At 46.7% G+C, this 16,803-nt stretch overlaps 3 protein-coding genes across 4 annotated transcripts; 1 reads left to right on the top strand and 2 right to left on the bottom strand.

Annotated features, from left to right (window-relative positions):
* Nucleotides 1-42: 42 nt before the first annotated feature.
* On the top strand, nt 43-5,219 carry si:cabz01074944.1 (SLAM family member 5). Of its 2 annotated transcripts, XM_062383486.1 has the most exons (8): nt 43-141; nt 2,104-2,306; nt 3,357-3,647; nt 3,858-4,133; nt 4,215-4,313; nt 4,414-4,469; nt 4,563-4,640; nt 4,803-5,219. In XM_062383486.1, the coding sequence occupies exons 2-8, from the start codon at nt 2,216-2,218 to the stop codon at nt 4,890-4,892; spliced, it is 981 nt and encodes a 326-aa protein (XP_062239470.1). In that variant the 5' UTR covers nt 43-141; nt 2,104-2,215; the 3' UTR covers nt 4,893-5,219. The 2 variants fall into 2 exon arrangements, with proteins under 2 accessions (XP_062239470.1, XP_062239469.1); XM_062383485.1 differs by having other exon boundaries at nt 4,414-4,640.
* Nucleotides 5,220-6,181: 962 nt separating this feature from the next.
* On the bottom strand, nt 6,182-9,523 carry si:cabz01074946.1 (CD48 antigen). Its single transcript, XM_062383491.1, has 7 exons — nt 9,444-9,523; nt 8,422-8,631; nt 8,252-8,353; nt 7,717-7,983; nt 7,216-7,332; nt 6,804-6,837; nt 6,182-6,623 (listed from the first exon to the last, which is right to left on the bottom strand). Exons 1-6 carry the CDS (start codon nt 9,478-9,480, stop codon nt 6,815-6,817), a joined length of 756 nt encoding a protein of 251 aa, XP_062239475.1. The 5' UTR covers nt 9,481-9,523; the 3' UTR covers nt 6,182-6,623; nt 6,804-6,814.
* Nucleotides 9,524-10,258: 735 nt separating this feature from the next.
* vangl2 (VANGL planar cell polarity protein 2) lies at nt 10,259-16,662 on the bottom strand. Its single transcript, XM_062383482.1, has 8 exons — nt 16,391-16,662; nt 14,242-14,483; nt 13,875-13,998; nt 13,188-13,795; nt 12,715-12,851; nt 12,075-12,210; nt 11,694-11,940; nt 10,259-11,239 (listed from the first exon to the last, which is right to left on the bottom strand). Exons 2-8 carry the CDS (start codon nt 14,310-14,312, stop codon nt 10,982-10,984), a joined length of 1,581 nt encoding a protein of 526 aa, XP_062239466.1. The 5' UTR covers nt 14,313-14,483; nt 16,391-16,662; the 3' UTR covers nt 10,259-10,981.
* Between the last annotated feature and the right edge of the window lie 141 nt (nt 16,663-16,803).

Genomic DNA, 16,803 nt, shown 5'->3' with positions numbered 1-16,803 from the left:
CCAGTGTCTCCTCAGCCAGTTGCTCATGTCTGCAGTGGTAAGCTGGTCTCTGCCCAGTGAAGCTCTGCAGCTGATGGATGTTTCCTCCACATGACGTCTCTGCTCTGACGATGACTCCGGCTTTCAAGTGAAGACAAGAAGGTTTGTGTTTTATTGAGGCAGGAAACTCTTCTGTTGAACATTTAAACCTTTGTCTCAGTCGGAAGACTTTTCTCCCACCTGCAGGTCTCATCATCAGCCACATTGGGGCGCTGCAGCTTTTGATTTGATATATGAATTATCTTTTGCAATAATCTCATCAAACTCTGATGAGAAAGAAATGTATTTGGGGCGTTTAACCAGAAACTTTATCATAAATAGATGAAAATAAAACACACATGCAGCCAAATATATAGAACATGAATGAATATGTTCTGCTTATTATTTAAAATAAATGTTTTTCTTCTGTGTGGATCAGCAAATAAACTCTGATGCAACACGTCACTGAACAGCTGATATCTGACGATTCTTATCAACTAATAAATCAGTCGTTCTTATTTTCTGCTGCAAATGAGCTTTTACCAACATGAGGACATTGTTTCACTGCTGTTGTTATTATGTTGGTGGGTTTTAAAAACCAGTCTAACCAGTGGAAAAAGGGGCTTGAGACCAGGGAGAGTTGTTTCTCATCTGATGTTAAATCAACATTATGCAGTTTTCTTGACCTTAAAGCAGCAGCTTGATGAAAGTGAGTCTGATGTTTGAGTGTGAACATGTCAAAAAGAGTTAATCATCACATGTGGCCGCAGGGGGCGCTGTTCTTCACTAACAGTTACATAGTGTTGGTTTAAAGAGATCTCTACTGAACTCTGTAGACTGCTGCAATGAGTTCAAACCAGGACTTTTCATATATGAACATATATAAATAAAGATATATATCTAGAGAGAAAGTTCCTGTTGCATCCAGCTGTTAGTTTTCACACTGATGGTTTTATCTTCCCTGCTCATTTGTATTTCAGCCACTGGAGGGCGCTCCTCTCTGTTTCCTCTCTGTTGATGTGTGAGGCAGCTCACTGTGCTTCAGTGGCTGTTTGCATGTGAGTGCACGTGATGCATGTTTATTATCACTGGAGGATGTTGAGGTGGTTTCTCCTTCCTTTTGGAAGAAGCTCCGTGTTTCTCCTGCTCAGTTCTTAGATCATTCAACGTCTGTGTGTTGTCTTTTGTTTCTTTGTGTTTTAATTACAGACAAATGTAAATTGAAAACTTGAAACCTGATAGTTAGAAATATTGTTGTGAAATAAACCCAGTGGCAGTGCTGAGCTCTTCTGGTTATTGCTCCTCACATGTGTCGTCTCTGTCGTGGTTCTGTTTCTTTGGCGACTCACTGTCCAGCATCATTTCACCATCTTCATATCACTTCTCCTTTCCACATAACTGTCAGCTAACCTGTGAATGTGTTCTCCTGATCGGTCAGCCGGCTCCACGTCCCTCGCAGACATAAGAACTGAAAGTTCAGTTAGAAAAGTAATTAAACAAAATGGTATTAAAAGAGGAAGCTGATCCAGTCTGATCAGCAGAGGGAGCTTGTTCCTCAGCTTCAGAGCCCGAGGAGGCAGATGGGGATTTGTGAGTTTTCATCAGACGTGGATCCAGAACCTCCAGACTCCTTCTTGCATTCGTCTCCAGACTCGATTCTTCTGAGAGGTTTTGCTGATGTGACATTTTGGTCGAGTTCAAATCATAATCTCATCATTTTACTTCTTTATAAATTCACTTTTTTCACTTGAACGTTTTGTCAAACCGTTCTGGCGATAACATGCAGGGGTGTTTCAAGAGACTCTGAGTTCCGCGGGCTAAAGAGAGGTGGGGGGCCCTCAACTTCCCCCTATCCAAGAAACGCATGATACCAAACCAGTAAATTCCAAAACATAAACGGGTCTCTGAGCATCAAATCATAGACAAAGTGCAAACTGCATGAACATGAATGACACAAGAGAAAAAACAGGGACTCAACTTTTTATCCAACTCTTTAAATTCTTTCCAGTTTTGTTGTTTCTAATGAACCTTGTTCATAATTCACAGTCGATGCATCAAGGTCATTTTCTTCTGCTTCTTCTGCAGATAAAAACCTCCCCCGCTCGCTCTCGCTCTTTTTTCAGTTTTGTGCTGACTTGTCACAGAACGGTTTGATCGACCAGAAGAGGAACCAGACGTCGTTCCTCTCGCCACAGAGATGGTTGGTGGTCGCCTGCGTTGCCTGAGCTGCTTCTTCACACACAGCGAGCTGCTTCTTCACCTGCTGCTTCTCGGGGTCTGCTTTCACGGTAAGTTATGTTTTACTGTTATGAGTAATGAGAGCATAAAGGGGCAGAAGTTGCTGGATCACCTTTGACATGTCTTTCACGTTTAAATAGCAATAAAAATGATGTGAGAACAGCCGCGTCCAAGTGAAAGAAATATAATCGTGGTAGTGTTCAAAGAGCATTTATATAAAAACTGATGAACTCCTCGTGGTGAGCAACGTTGATTTAAATTCTGCGTCTGCAACTTTTCTGCTGAACTTTGGAAACAAACTTGACACGAGTCAGGGACGGGTCGTCTTTCTGTCTCTGTCGTGTCCTCATCGGTTCAGGAGGATTTACATTTTGACATCGTACTTCTGTTCAGCTCTATTGTTACGAGCCGTGGGGGGGGGGGGTCAGACAGGGAATCGAGTAGATTCATGAGTCTCAAAACTTAGTGCTGCACATGCACCAGCCAGCAGGGTTTAGTGTGCGTCGTATTCTGCAAGTACACACTGTTAAGAGAACTGGCAACACTCATTCAAGTCAAACACACAACATGACGGCAGAAACTGTTAAACCATGAATTTCCTGAGTAGCAGCTGCAGCAGCAGCGACAGATAACGAGCAGTGAAGAAACATCTTTCCTGTTCGTCACTGAGGTCAGGGTTCCTGGTCACACTGTTCTTTCTTCTCTTGAACAGCGGTAACCAATGATCTGCTCTTGAAGACGATGTCATCAACCACATAGCTCACACTCAGGGGGAGGGGGAGGGGGGGGGGGCTGTCACCATCCTCTGGGGCCCCCTTTCAGCTCAGGGGCTGCTGCAGAGGAGGTTTTATTTCCGCCCCTGTCCATTGGTCTGTGTTGTTTGGTCTGTCAGGAGGATTACACACTTCATGAAGGATCATCCTGATGTTGTGATCATGTGATACCACTGAGATGTGTTCTCGTTTCATATTACGCACAAATGAATTAATGACATCTCATGATGTCGTGTGGAGTTTTCTTTGTTTCAGCTTTTTGCTCTTTGACGTGAGGTTCGTCCGTTTCAATCAGATTCTCCTCAGTTATGTGCTGATGTGTTTCAGATGTGGAGGCTTCAGGCTGTGATCGCACCGTCCATAAACAAGTTGGAGACACTGTGGAGTTTCCTTCATGCTCGTCACCTGGTAGTCTCACCTACGCACAATGGGACTTTAATAATTCGTTGAAAAACGTAATGGAAGAGCTCAGGTTTGAAGGCAGAGTCCAGGTGAACCCCACCAACTTCAGTTTAACAGTGAAGCAACTGACATTTCAAGATTCTGGTACTTTCCGTTTCCTCTCAGAGGTGAATGATAAACAAATGACCACAGTCTTCATCCGTCTACATGTTCAAGGTAAGAAGCTTTTCCTTCAGGTCCAAACACCTGTTCATTTAATATTCCATCGATTCATTAGTAACTTACTGATCTAAAAACCACACGTAGCATAGAGGCTGTACTGCAACACTTCACTAAAGCAGCTAAATGTTATTAACTTGGATTTAACATTCTAGAGACATCGAGGTTCCAGGTGTAATGTCTCTCTCTCTCCTCGCTGCACATCAGAGCCCTCACCTCCGCCCGTCCTCAGCTTCAACTCCACCTTTCATCCTTCAAACGGATCCTGCACAGTTTGGCTGGAGTGCGTTTCGACCTCCGACAGCAACGTCAGCTACAGCTGGAGCGTGAGGAACCAGACCCTGGTCGGCCCCAGGCTGAGGTACACCATCAGGCCACAGGACGGAGGAACCAACTTCACCTGCACCATCTCCAGCAGTGAGGGCTCCACATCTGAAACAGTGACGTGTGTCAACAGCAGCTCGGACTCAGTCGAGGAGAAACGTGAGTGTGGCCCATCGGGGGGGAGATCCTCAGAGGGTTTAATAATGCTTTAATATTCCAACGTGTGCGTGATCCCCTCAGATAAGCTCCTCCTCTTCGTGGGGTTGGCGGCAGGAGGAGTTTTGATTGTCGGCCTCGTGGCAGTTATCGTTGTGTGTCACTGCAAACAGAGACCAGCTGGTGAGACACACGTCCACATGAGTCTTTATTAGTTCTTTCTGTCATTTGCCTTCAGCAGCAGTTTCTCTTTGTGACACTTTGCTTTCAATCCCTTCACCAGACCCTGACTCCAGCGACCTGACGGTGTACGCTGACATCACTGAAGCTGCTGAGGAGGCGAGTGATGAGAATGTTGCTTTGGGTAAATTGTCTGCTTCCCTCTGTGTCCCAATGATTTTGTCTCTATTCCACTTGGTCACGTGTCCACAGTCAAACGGCCCGAGGACATCGATGAAGTGCTCGGTGTATGAAACCGTTGGGGACCCTGTCAACGCAGTGAAGCCTGGGGTGAGAGCCAACGTCCAATCAGGAGCTCTGTGAGCATCATGTTTAAAGATGAGGAAGAATGAAAGGACTCGTGAATTCATTACATTTCTCTCTCTCTCTCTCTCTCTCTCTCTCTCTCTCTCTCTCTCCCCCTCTCTCATCTTGTCTCTGCTGCTCTTCCAGCCTCACACTGTGTACGACAAGATTCAGCTTGGTCGTATGAAGGCGGCGCCGGTGTCCTTGTACCAGGACGTTCAGGGGATCAGGCAGTAAACTGGGAAGCTGACACTTCCCAGTTGAGCTCCGCTTCCTCGGCTGCAGCTTCTGTAGAAACTTTGATTTGGGTCCTGAGAGATTTTTGCACCTCGTGTTTATACGGATTTTATCAAAGTATATTATTAGAACCAATGAAATGCAATTTAACTTAAAAGCGAAATAAATGAAATCCCATATCATGTGAAATCCATAATAAGTGAAATGTGTATTATTGAAATCCAATCCCGTCGGCAGTGCTGTAAATTCTGTAAATACAGAGAATATATATTTGAAGAATGTTTTGTGCTTATTTGCATTTCTATGAATAAAGTTGGCTATATTTGCTTTTATGACTATTAATTATTACATCAGTTTTGAATTGTTTTTATGGTGTTTCCTCATTTAAATTCTTGAGTCATCAGTTTATTTCTGCAGACATTTTCCAGCCTGACTCTCATGAGAATATCATATATATATATTTTAGTATTTATAATCCACGATGTTGTTGCAATGAGAGCATTAGCTGTCTGCAAAATTATGACATATAGCTAGCATTACATTACAACTTATATTTAGGCTTTAATAGGCTGGGTTTATTTTTATTTCACATAAAATAACTTAATATTTCCCCGACCTTTAACTCCTACCTGCTCTCGCTCTCCTTCATCACCTCATCCTCGGTACATCACATCCTGAGGGCGATGCTATTTAGAACATAATCAATTTCTGAATAATAATTTTAGCAATAGTCATTTTTCTTTCTTGGTTGAAGTCCATCAGCCAAATGTTTCCTAGTAAGAGCTTTGAGCCTCAGGGAGGACATCTGGAGGACAGTAATATATGGTTAGTTAAATATTTGCAATGTCCACATATCAAATCTAACATTGTTTGGAGATTCCAAATCCATATTGTGTTTATGTATTTTTAGCTTTTTAGCTCAACAGCTAGTACTTGTCCATGAGGTGCAGCTGAGTTCTTAACAAAACAATAAAATGTTTTTCCTCGTCGTGGGAACTGTTGAGTTTCTCTATGATATTGAAAGGTCTCGACCTTACTTTGTAAAGTATTTGAGGTTATGTAAATATTATATAATTTACGCAATACAGGTCAAATTTAATTGAAGCAATAACACGTTGTCTTCTAAATAAAGAGGGAAGAACGTGTTCAGACAACGTTAACAGTGAAAGTAATATATTTGCACATTTTGACGTAAACAAGCTTGATATTGTTTTCAATAAACATAACAACAGTTCAAATTTAAAAATGTACATATATATAATAAAATATAAAACACAAAGGAAACAATAGATATTAGAAGTAGAAAATATAATAAACAGTACAGTTTGATCAGAAATGAACTCAATACCTTGAACACCACTACTATAATCTGTCATCAAATTTTATTCATCAATCACCTTTTATTTGTATGGTCTCATATTCACAAATTATAATAAGTCTGATAGATCTTAACAAGAGTAAAACTAACTTAAAAACCCTTTTAACAGAGAAAAGAAATAAAACCTCAGAGTCCCACGTGGACGGACACAAGGACAAGAGACAAAAGACTATTTACAGCGTCCATGAGAAAAGACACCAGGTGATGTAGAGGTGAGTGAATGATGGAGCAGCAGGGGACCATGCAGTGTACTCTACTGTAGGTTGTAATCTGTGTAAGGAGGGGGAGCTGCAGTCCTGGTCTGACAGCATCAGGCTTCCTGTGCTGAGCTCCTTCCAGCTTCCTGACGCTCTCTGCAGGGAGCAGATGGAAACAATCGTTAACTGAAGAGAAATCAAAATGTCCGAGCTTCGATGGACAGAGACAGACGGGCCGGTCCATGACACCGAGGGAAACTGTCTGAAACCCGGTGGAGATTTGTGTAACGATTGTGTAACAGAACATCTCAGTCTGATCAAATGAAGTGTACCTACCTCTCAAACTATCAACAAGGAGCGCAGATGTTTTCTGAAATGAAAACCAGACTCAAGTCAAATGATTTAATCTCTTAGTTTGATTAAAAACAGATTTCATGAAGTGTTGGAGGAGCCTTTACAGAACATGTCTGATCACCAGACAAGTATTCCTGAATAACTTATATCCAGATATGTGTTTATGAGAAAATAGACACAAGGTCAAAAATCATATCAAGAGAAAGGTGATAATTATGACGATAAATGTCACAATATTACAATAAGACCGATGGTTTTGACAATTTTTAAATCTGAGCTCGATGAATGAAGAGTTTTACTTTCTGCTCAAATCATGAAAATTACAGTCGGATTATTATAAATATTGTTTGATCAGTCCTATATGAAAATATAAATCCTAATATCTTCTTCTCACCTCTGCACATGTATAATACCACTGGTATGACAAAGCCGATGAGCAAGCAGATGGGTAATCCCAGAATGCATCTGTTCCTGCTGGGAGATTTTCTGGCTTCACAGATTGTTGTATCATCTAGAGTCAGAGCAGAGGAGGTGAAACGCTGGTTACAGGAAGTTGTTGTGTAAAACGACCGACACACAAAGGCCTCAGCATCCTAGCAGCTCGACAATCTTATCTTCAAGGCCAGCATCTCATCCTCAGACCTTCATGACTTCTGCTGTTTGTTCCTCACACATCTAAAACATCATCTGACCTAGAAGCACTGAGCAAAATGTGCAGTGAACTGAGAGGAGCTGAAGGTTCTGCAGATCTTCTCTGACCCGGCCTCACCGAACAGGTTGGTCTGACTCCTGGCACGGTGGATGATGTGTCTACTTGTGGGACGTTCATGCAGGTGATGAGTGGATGAGTCCAGCACACGTCAGTAATATGATGGTTTGCTTGTTGGGACCTTACCAGACTTTAGAGTGAAAGTGCTGGAGACGTTTTCCTTGGTCCTGCTGGTGGTGCAGGTGAACTCCACATCGGTCTCCGTGTTCTTCAGGAACATGAAAATCTCTTTTGACTTTCTCTCCGCTTGCCTCCCACTCGTCTCAGTGGGGGGTTCGATCTTCCAGGAGAAATCCACAGCTTCATCTTGAGAGGAACACTGCAGCCCCAGCCAGAAGCCGCCCCCCCCAGCCGCTCTGAACAGTGGCTCAATGGTCGGCTTCTGAAGGCGTCCTGCTCGGGGATCAGGTTTATTTATGATTAGAGGCTGTCACGGGCTCTGAGACACTTTATACCTTTTCTTTCTTTCTCTAGTGATGTGGTTCTCAAACTGTTTGGAGCTAGAACATAGAGGGCGATACAACAGGATTGAAACTATGGGAACAACAAATGCCTGTCACATGTAATCAAACATTTAACCGGCAATGTCTCCGAACCAGGTGACCGACAGTCCCTCTCCAGAGCTGCTGCTGCATGTATCATGAAGGTTAGTCCCACTCACGGTTTACTATGAGCCGGATCTCTTTGGTCTTTGGCTGCGGTTCCAGTTTCACGGTGTATTTCATCTCATCTTCTTTCCTCAAATCACAGATCGTCAAGTCACCTGGAAGGAAGCAGTCGTTAGAAGGTGGTGAAGACCGACTCCCTGGCAGATGATGGGTTTCATCTCACCTGAAGTGATGTTGAGTTGGAGTCTCCCTTGGAATCGAGCGACACGGTCGATGACTGTCAAACCATTGCGACGGGTGGCAATCCACGTGGTGTTGGAGAAGATGGACCACTCGATTTTGGTGAGAGTCAGTGACGGATCTGCTCCTGAGGGCAAAGTGACGGTTTCTCCGAGGTACCCGACGACCTCGTCAGGGGGTCGAGCTCCTACAACTGGGAAAATAAGGGTCAGCGTCACTCCCATCAGCCCAACTGGTTAGAGAAAGATCTGCTCATTGTGGCTACTCTAAAGCTACAGAGGGAGAATAGATAGGTGACATTTTGTCATCATTTGGCTTTTTGTCGACATCACAGACGAGATATGAAGATTAATGAGACCATCATTTACTAAATGAACCTCATTCTGAATTAAAGAACTTGTTACGAGGGATTGAGATCTTGAACTCCACAGGAAAACGTTCACAGACATTATGAATCAAGAAGCAGTTTCTGCTCTTCTTTAGGAAAAAGATTTACGTGTTTTATGTTTGTGTGTTCTAAGTATTTGGTTGTGGTCTAGTTACCTTCTGCTTTCAGTCGTCTTCTGAGAATGAACTTTTAGTTTGTGTGTTTGGGTTTTGATCGGTCTGCCAGAAACACGAACCGTTAACAAACAGCCGACCACGGTTAGCGCCGGTTGAAAACATCCTTATCAGGATGAGGTGCACTTGCTTCGAGGAGTGACCGTTAAGTCGCCATACTTCCTTTTTCTCTGTTTGTCACTACATATTAAATATTCTACAGCTCCCTTCCTGCTGCCTCCAAACACTAACATAAGTTCAGTAAGACGGAGAAGAACAAAACTAATCAAAAATACATCTGAAGTATATTTTGTGTTTTTGTTAAACCCACTCAGGAGTTCAGAAATACTTGAGTTCTAGATTATATCATGTAGTATTTTAGTTTTCAAATGTTCAGCTGCTCCTTTAATAACAATAACAATAACAATAATAATAATAATATCAGAAAATGGAAAGAGAACTTACCGTGGAGAAATAGAACCAGGAGGATTAGAAGAGACATCGGCACGACCCTCGAGGTGGAAAGGTAAAGTTCTAACTTCCTACTTCCTTCTTCTGTCATGATCATGTGCGCGTGTTACAAAACAAAAAATGAATTCCTCATAGATCGTCACATTTTTACTTCTGCTCTGTAGTTTGCTCACTTTGCATTTTTTTAGGGTCACTTTTTCAAATCGTATATTTTATTTTCATCATATTCTGTGAAACAATGTAAAATGTGACGAGCTGCACACTCCCACGCCACTTCCTGCTTCTTTCTCTGTCTCTTTTCAACCTGTGCAATAAATTCATAGAAACCAGATAAACTATAAGAGTTGATTTTGACCTGGATTTGTGAGAAACTCCCAGAGATGCTTGAGGAACGCAGCAGGGAACCATCCAGGGGCTTCGTGTTGTAAATGAAGCATCTGAAGATTCTGATACTTGATTATGATAAATAATGTAGGAGCAAGTGAGTAGTTGATGGATCGGGGGTTATTGTCCTGAGTTTACACATTACTATGAAGTTTGGAAAGTATTATTCATAGCTTGAGGAGATCGAGTGTATTTCTCTTCTGAGGTATTTCTCTTTTTAGTGACAATATCATTTGGCTGAGATTTGAAGGTTTGTAATTTATTCCAGGTTTTCTCTGCGGGTTCGTTTGCAGTCAGTTCTTTTTTCTGGTTTTTCTAAGTTACTCTGAATTCCTCACTCTGTAGTTTCTAGATTCAAACTGGTCCTCACACAGACAGACACACAACAGCACACACCCCTCGTATGCAGAAGTAAAACCTCCATGGTCACTGAACATCCACTTTATTGTTCCTACATTTGTTGCCAGTGCATCAGTAACGTATGAAAAACACATTATTACAGGTGGAAAAGCCATTCAATAAAAACTTCATGAGAAATAACACAATCAGAGTCCGTCCAGTGTTTCTGTCTTCGTCCTCCGACTCGAGCGTGGGACCTCTCTCTCTCTCTCTCTCTCTCTCTCTCTCTCTCTTCGGGGAATTATAAAAAGAGAGGAAGGTTTCAGTGTTTGATGTGTTCTGTGAAAACCTGACCACATGTGAAAGGTCGACTTTTCACAGACGTTCAGGCACGACGGGAAATGAGAAGTGGTTTGAATGAAGAGAACTTTATCACACCACAGCCGGGGGACATCTGACAACTCTTGGTTACATCTTGGGATCTGAATCCAGCTTCTACCCTCGGGAGACGGCTCCTTCCTTTGTTTCACTAAACGAACGCTCTGTTACATCTGTAGTGAAGTGAATAAAACCCCAGCCTGTCAGAGGGATGGGAAGTGAAGCGTTCTCCAGTTCTTTATCACAGTTACCAGTCCGCACTCTGAGGCCCGTCTGACTCACCACAAACGAAAGAGGAACCACGTCAGAGGTTATTTCTGTTGCCTCTTCTCGTCAGTGAGTTTAATGTCGACTCCATTTGACGTGAAAGTTGTGCACGGTTATATTAACAGATTCAAAGTGATGCTACAGGATTATTATCTCCTCTCCTGCTACACAGACGTCTCCGACTGCAGCTTCATCACAAACTTGTGGCTTTTGGGGTCGACGAACTCCTCGCCCAGGCGCAGGAAGGGAAGTGGTGTCACCGTGATGACCAGGGAGAAGTCCGGGCGCTTCAGGGTGAAGACCTGGTCTTGGCGCAGAGACGCGGTCACAGGCTCCTCGCTCACTAGTGTCCACTGGCGCCCCCTGCTGCTGTCCAGGTACTGGAGGGTGGGGCCGGGGCTGAGGTAACGCTCCAGGAAAGCCTTCAAAGACAGACACACGGGTTCTAGGTTATGATTCATAATGTGACTGCTCCACAGGGTAGCATCTTCAAACGTGTTTCACTCATTGGTTGAGGTACAGGAAGAGGTTCAAACTTTTATCTTTAAGTGTTAAACTTTTAAGATAAATTAGAAAACAGGTATAAGTGCTCAGAGAGCGACTTCAGGATTGTTCATGTCCACAGAAACTTTATAAACGACTGTCCCCTTCAGCTGTTCACTGAGATTAGCACTCATTATATGCTGGATTATTTTCATGTAGATTTCTACATTATTTTGTGATAAATTCCCCCCCCCCCCCCCAAAAAAAATATCAAAATTCCTGAGTTTCTGGATCTGGCCCTGAATCAAATCTCCTTCAAACGATTGGTTCTTCTCCGTCCTGCTCTAGAAGATGGTGGCAGTAGCTTGGTCCCTGTAATGAAGCTGCTCTGACCTTGGGTGTCATGTTGTGTGTGATGCAGAACTGCAGGAAGTCGATGATGCTCTCCATGCTGTGGTAGGACTGCTGCCTGGTGGCTCGGAGGTACTTCTGCATGGCCCGCGCCATCGGGGCGAAGATGGCCTGAGCCGCCTCCCTCGGGTCCATCACCTCCCGCGGGTGTTTGGGCGAGGACACGAGCGCCTCCTCTTCCTGGTGACGCTTGATGTGGGTGAAGGCTTCTTCTACTGCCACCACCAGCCTGGGAGGAGCAATTACACCGTGAGTGAGACCAGCTCAATATTTTGATAAATATCAACGATGGTTATTTGTACAATTAGCCTAAAGAAAAGGAGAGTTGATTAGCAGCAGGTGAAGCTGTGTCCTCCTCCTCACCTGGCCTTGCGCTTGCGGACCCTGCGCTCCACCTCGGCCTCCTCGTAGTAGAACTCGGTGTGGGAGTTGTCTCTCCTGCGAGCGTTGGCTGCGATCATGGCTCTGGATTGTCCCGAGGAGGCGTTGGTGCTGTTCTCTGTGGACAGAGACGCTGACGTCAAATAACGAGCCGTCCATGGAGTGGACAGACGGAGAGACCTGTTTATCACGTGGAGGGTTTCATGTGGAAATCTGTGAATTCTGAGCAGGATTGTTTTCTAATTCAGGATTAATGCAGTGGTTTTATTTATCTTGTCTTTTTGGTTGTTTGTGAGCAAAGTTACAAAAAACTCCCGAATGGATTTCCATGAAACTTGGAGGAGGCACTCGGTCCGGGTCCGGGTCCGGGAGGAACCTGTGGAATGTTGGTGTGGATCCGGATCAGTGGGCGGATGAGATTGTGCTTTTTAAAATGATGTATAATTTTCTTTTTAAAGAAATCCTGGATCTGGAAGTCCAGGCCTGATATCTGTGAGTGTGTGTCATTTGGTGCAGCTCAGTTGAAGCTGAGATTCAGAATGTGCAAAGTGTTCTGATGCAGGTGGATCTGATGGAAACGGATCGTGAGAGACCAGGTTCTGGACACTTGATTATTTTCTACCTTCTCCGAGATTGTAGACCTTGAAGGCCGACATCTTTCTGGTGAGGATGGACTTGGGCAGGTTGAGCAGGGCGGGGTTATAGACTGGGAAGTCACTGTAGTACTGGTCCAGAAGCCAGGCGGCCGCCCGCTGAATACTGTGCACGAGAGGGAGAGAGACAAAGACTTCAAAACACACACACGTGGTTGTAGTTAAACTGTATACAAAGGTGGCCCCCTGGTGGCTGGCTGCTGTAAAGGTCATAAACCTCTTCTTCATTTCAGTGGATTGGTCACGGTCTTCTTTTAACGGTGGTTTGAGGTCACATGGTTTGTTTGTGAGTTCACTCTAACAGAAAGTTTGGTTTTGAATATTTTTTTAATGCAATAACGACTCTGTGAGACGTCATGATTGACAGCTGAGACTGACTCGTGATTGGTTGAGCTGAGACACGAGTCTGAGGAGTCAAGAGGATGAAGGTCCACACACTGACCTGAGATGTCCGACGCTGTAGAAGCGACTGGCTCCATCTGTGGTCCTCACGACCTTCAGGCAGAAGGCCGGCTGCAGGTGCCGCACCTCCAGCAGCACCAGAGCCAGGTACTGGATGAACAGCAGCGCGTCCACCAGCGAGGCGGCATATCCCACAATCCCCCTGTAGTCCGTCTCTCTGGGCTCCAGCACCCGCACGCCGTAGAAGAGCCAGTAGGACGCCACGAAGAGGAAGACCAGCGCCAGCAGCAGACAGCGGAAGATGAAGAAGCGCGGCAGAGTGGCTCTGGTCGGGCGGAGGAACAGCGCCCAGGTGGAGATGAGGAGGATCAGGAGCTTGAAGGCCAGAGAAATGTAGAGGCCCTCGCAGGGCGTGCCACAGGGGTCCAGGACGTCCCGCCACAGCAGCTGCGGCAGCGCCAAGAAGGCCAGAGGCGTGACCAGAGCAAAGAGCCCCAGCACGCCGCCCAGCACCACGCCCAAGTAACGCCGGCACTCCAGCGGCGAGGACTCCTCCAGGTCCTTGGAGATCCGTGTCAGGTCCTCTTGGGAGGCGCTGTCCACGGAGGTGCCGGTGACCACGGTGTTGGTCTCGCCCCAGTTGTCGTCCTGAGGGGAGAAGGAGGACAGAGGGATGAGTGACGGCGGCGCCACACGTTACCGGCGGTGACTCAGGCTGGACTCTGACCCGGTCGTCCCCGCGGGGGGGCTCCACGTCCAGCAGCGTCTCGCCAGGAGCCTGGATGCTCACGGACTTGTCCCCGCGGAGGCTGCTGTCCCGAGCCTTGGAGCGATGCTTGTCCCTCCTCTCTCTGGAGACACGTCAGGAAAAGGACAAGAGCACACGTCAAGTCACATTTATCGTCTTCACAGCTCAAATACAATCCTTTTATCTTTGAGAATAATGAATCTAATGATAAAGTGGTAGAAAATCTTTGGTCTGAAGGAGGAGACTCTATGAAGACGTCTCTAAATCGTCTCTAACATTCTAAAGACCATTCATTGAGACAGTCATCGGATCAATTGTGAATATAGAATTTCCCATGATCCTCTACCTGTGCTTGCGGGAGGTCCGTGAGTGTGAGGACTTGAAGGAGTAGGCGGAGTACATCGACTCGTTGTCCATGTCGGAGGCCGGCGGTGGGCGGGGTTTCTGAGCCCCTCCTGCCCCGGAGCCGCCGCCCTTCTCCCAGACCACGCCCAGCTGGCTCTTGTGGCTGCTGATGGACTTGGAGGAGAGGGCCAGCGGGAGGCGGAGCAAGTCCACTGCACTCCTGAGGGAATCTATCTTGGAGGCCTGTTGGGGGGGGGAAGAAAGTGGAGAAGAAGAGAGGAATGAAAAGAGGGAGGAAGGCTCAGGATAATTTGTCATATCAGACAGAAAGCGTCTCCGATGGGAAACACACCAAGCATGAAGAAGAGAGACGCCATTGTTGAGCTTCTGGCACCGAGTGTTAGTGTGTGTGTTAGTGTGTGTGTGTGTGTGATTGTGTGTGTGTGTGTGATTGTGTGTGTGTGTGTGTTTTCAGTGGCACGAAGCTGAGCCCATTCTTGTGCTTTGAGGGAGTTTTTACGGGCAAGTGATTTGTCCCCTGGTGCATTCTCAGCCACTAAAGGCCAATCAGCCGCCTCCCCCTCTGGGCTCAGGTCTCTGTGGCGAGGTCGACCCGCTCTCGAAACCAGCAGCTCTCGAAACCAGCAGCTCTCAAACCAGCAGCTCTCTAAACCAGCAGCTCTGAAACCAGCAGCTCTCAAACAAGCAGCTCTGAAACCAGCAGCTCTCTAAACCAGCAGCTTTTCAAACCAGCAGCTCTTAAACCAGCAGCTCTGAAACCAGCAGCTCGAGGTGGACCGATCCTCTGGTGGTTTGTTCTGGTTCTTCTCGTCCAGACGCCACATTCCCCAGCGGTCCCCCACGCTCTCCAGGGGCAACGGAGCTGAACTCCAGCACAATGGGATGAATGGGAGGCTGTGGGGGGGGGGGGGGGGACGACCATAGCAACCAGACCATCAACTCAGCACCCCCCCCACCTCCCCCCTCCCCTGAACTCAACACCTCAGAGAAGCAAATCATTTACCAGTTTACTCAGATGTTAGATTTACCTCAGAGCACTGGTTTCTGTTGACTTCCAGTTCAGAACAGAGGACAGCTTCTCTCGGGACTGGTGCTTTCCCAGCTCCAACCATCAGACTCCACTGATCTAATAAGGATTCTCCTCGCGCTCCCCATCTGGACCTGCTACCTCACACACACACTAATGGGTTCCATGTGATCCCATGTGATCGCGGCTCGTCCTCCTGAGATGAGATCACTTCACTGCAGAAGAAGAAGAAGCTCTTCACTAAACCTCGTCCATGAGTTCACGTCCCTGTTGGGTTTGAGAGGTTTGAAGCTGAGGGATGGAGCTGGGACTCTAGGTTACCAAAGTATTAATGTGGGTTAAACCAACAAGTAACTTTTCAATATGTTGAATAAATGTGTTTTAAAGGACGAACTCCAGAGCGACTCGGAGTTCAGTGCCGGTCTGAGAGCAGCCGGAGCCCCCCCCCACATTTCATTAGTGCCACAAAACATGCCCCCCCCCCCACGCCAGCAGCTCTGTGGCTCTGCAGAAGGTCAATGCCATCGACCCACTCTGATGAAACCTCTCCCACTATGATCGATCTACTGGGATCTGCAGCAGCGACTCAATGAGGTTTAGTCTCAGAAGTTTCTGTCTGTGTGAAGTCATGAGCCAGTGGCCCCACTGACCGGCCCCAGTGGCTCCCAGTGGCTCCCAGTGGCTCCCAGGGGCCTCCAGGCCTCAGGGTGGTGGCAGAGGGCCAGGGAGCGAGGCGTGGCCGCTGCCTCGGTGGGCTCCTCACAACGAGCAGCCGTTACAACTACACACAACACACAGTAAAGTGTGGAGCTCTGGTTCCAGGAGGTGCGAGGAGCCGCTGGGAGGAGGTGAACCAGCTGGCCCCGTGCCTGAAAGCGCGAAATGGATAAAGTGTGCAAACTATTCTGAGTACGAGGGAAAGTGCGTGTGTGTGATGTGTCCCGACTAGCGGAGGGTTCCAGCCCCGCACCCACCTCCTCGGACCCCGCACCCACCTCCTCGGACCCCGCACCCAGGACGAACAGGAGGTGGAGGCTTAGATTAAAGTTCGATCCCTAAGTCTCGAGCTGCTTCCTGCCCGCGGCTCCGAGGCGGCTCGTACCTTTCTGCCCGGACTCGAACCCGCTGCAGCACAAAGCGCGTTCCAGCCTCAGATCCGCGCGGCTCCAAAACCCCTCAGATCAACTTGGTCCGGACTCTCTCCGTGCGCGCGCTCCCGTGCAGTCGAGATGTGCACGTGTCTCCGGGTTCTCCTGCTTCCTTCTCGCGGCGGGACTCGAACTTCTCCTCGGGTCTGGTCTTCGGGCTCGAGGCTGAGTCCGGATCGGATCCGCACAAAGGCAGCGACGCGCAGTTCATCCCGGATCCGCTGTGTGTGGGGGGGAGGGGGGTCGAATCCCTGCAGAGCCAGGGGGAGGAGGGGGGGCTGATGGCCTCGCTTCCGGTGTTGATTATCAAAATAAAACCAGTGTTGTCCAACAAACAACAGCTGACGTCACTCTGTATCCATCATCC

This window comes from Platichthys flesus, chromosome 24 (assembly GCF_949316205.1).
Source record: "Platichthys flesus chromosome 24, fPlaFle2.1, whole genome shotgun sequence".
Lineage (NCBI taxonomy): Eukaryota > Metazoa > Chordata > Actinopteri > Pleuronectiformes > Pleuronectidae > Platichthys > Platichthys flesus.
Note: the sequence above shows the minus strand (reverse complement) of the source record. Positions and strands in the feature narration are given on the sequence as shown.

Bases quoted from the DNA above. Each gene is read 5' to 3' on its own strand.
- si:cabz01074944.1 (XM_062383485.1), top strand. From the start codon at position 2,216: ATGGTTGGTGGTCGCCTGCGTTGCCTGAGCTGCTTCTTCACACACAGC. The intron at 3,648-3,857 runs GTAAGAAGCTTT...GCTGCACATCAG, and splicing joins CATCCGTCTACATGTTCAAG to AGCCCTCACCTCCGCCCGTC. The intron at 4,314-4,413 runs GTGAGACACACG...TCCCTTCACCAG, and splicing joins CTGCAAACAGAGACCAGCTG to ACCCTGACTCCAGCGACCTG.
- si:cabz01074946.1 (XM_062383491.1), bottom strand. From the start codon at position 9,480: ATGTCTCTTCTAATCCTCCTGGTTCTATTTCTCCACG. The intron at 8,632-9,443 runs GTAAGTTCTCTT...TTATTTTCCCAG, and splicing joins CCTGGTTCTATTTCTCCACG to TTGTAGGAGCTCGACCCCCT. The intron at 7,984-8,251 runs GTGAGTGGGACT...ATCCCCGAGCAG, and splicing joins GATCCGGCTCATAGTAAACC to GACGCCTTCAGAAGCCGACC.
- vangl2 (XM_062383482.1), bottom strand. From the start codon at position 14,312: ATGGACAACGAGTCGATGTACTCCGCCTACTCCTTCAAGTCCTCACAC. The intron at 13,796-13,874 runs GTCAGAGTCCAG...TTCTCCCCTCAG, and splicing joins CCCCCCGCGGGGACGACCGG to GACGACAACTGGGGCGAGAC. The intron at 12,211-12,714 runs GTAGAAAATAAT...CTCTGTCCACAG, and splicing joins GGTCTACAATCTCGGAGAAG to AGAACAGCACCAACGCCTCC.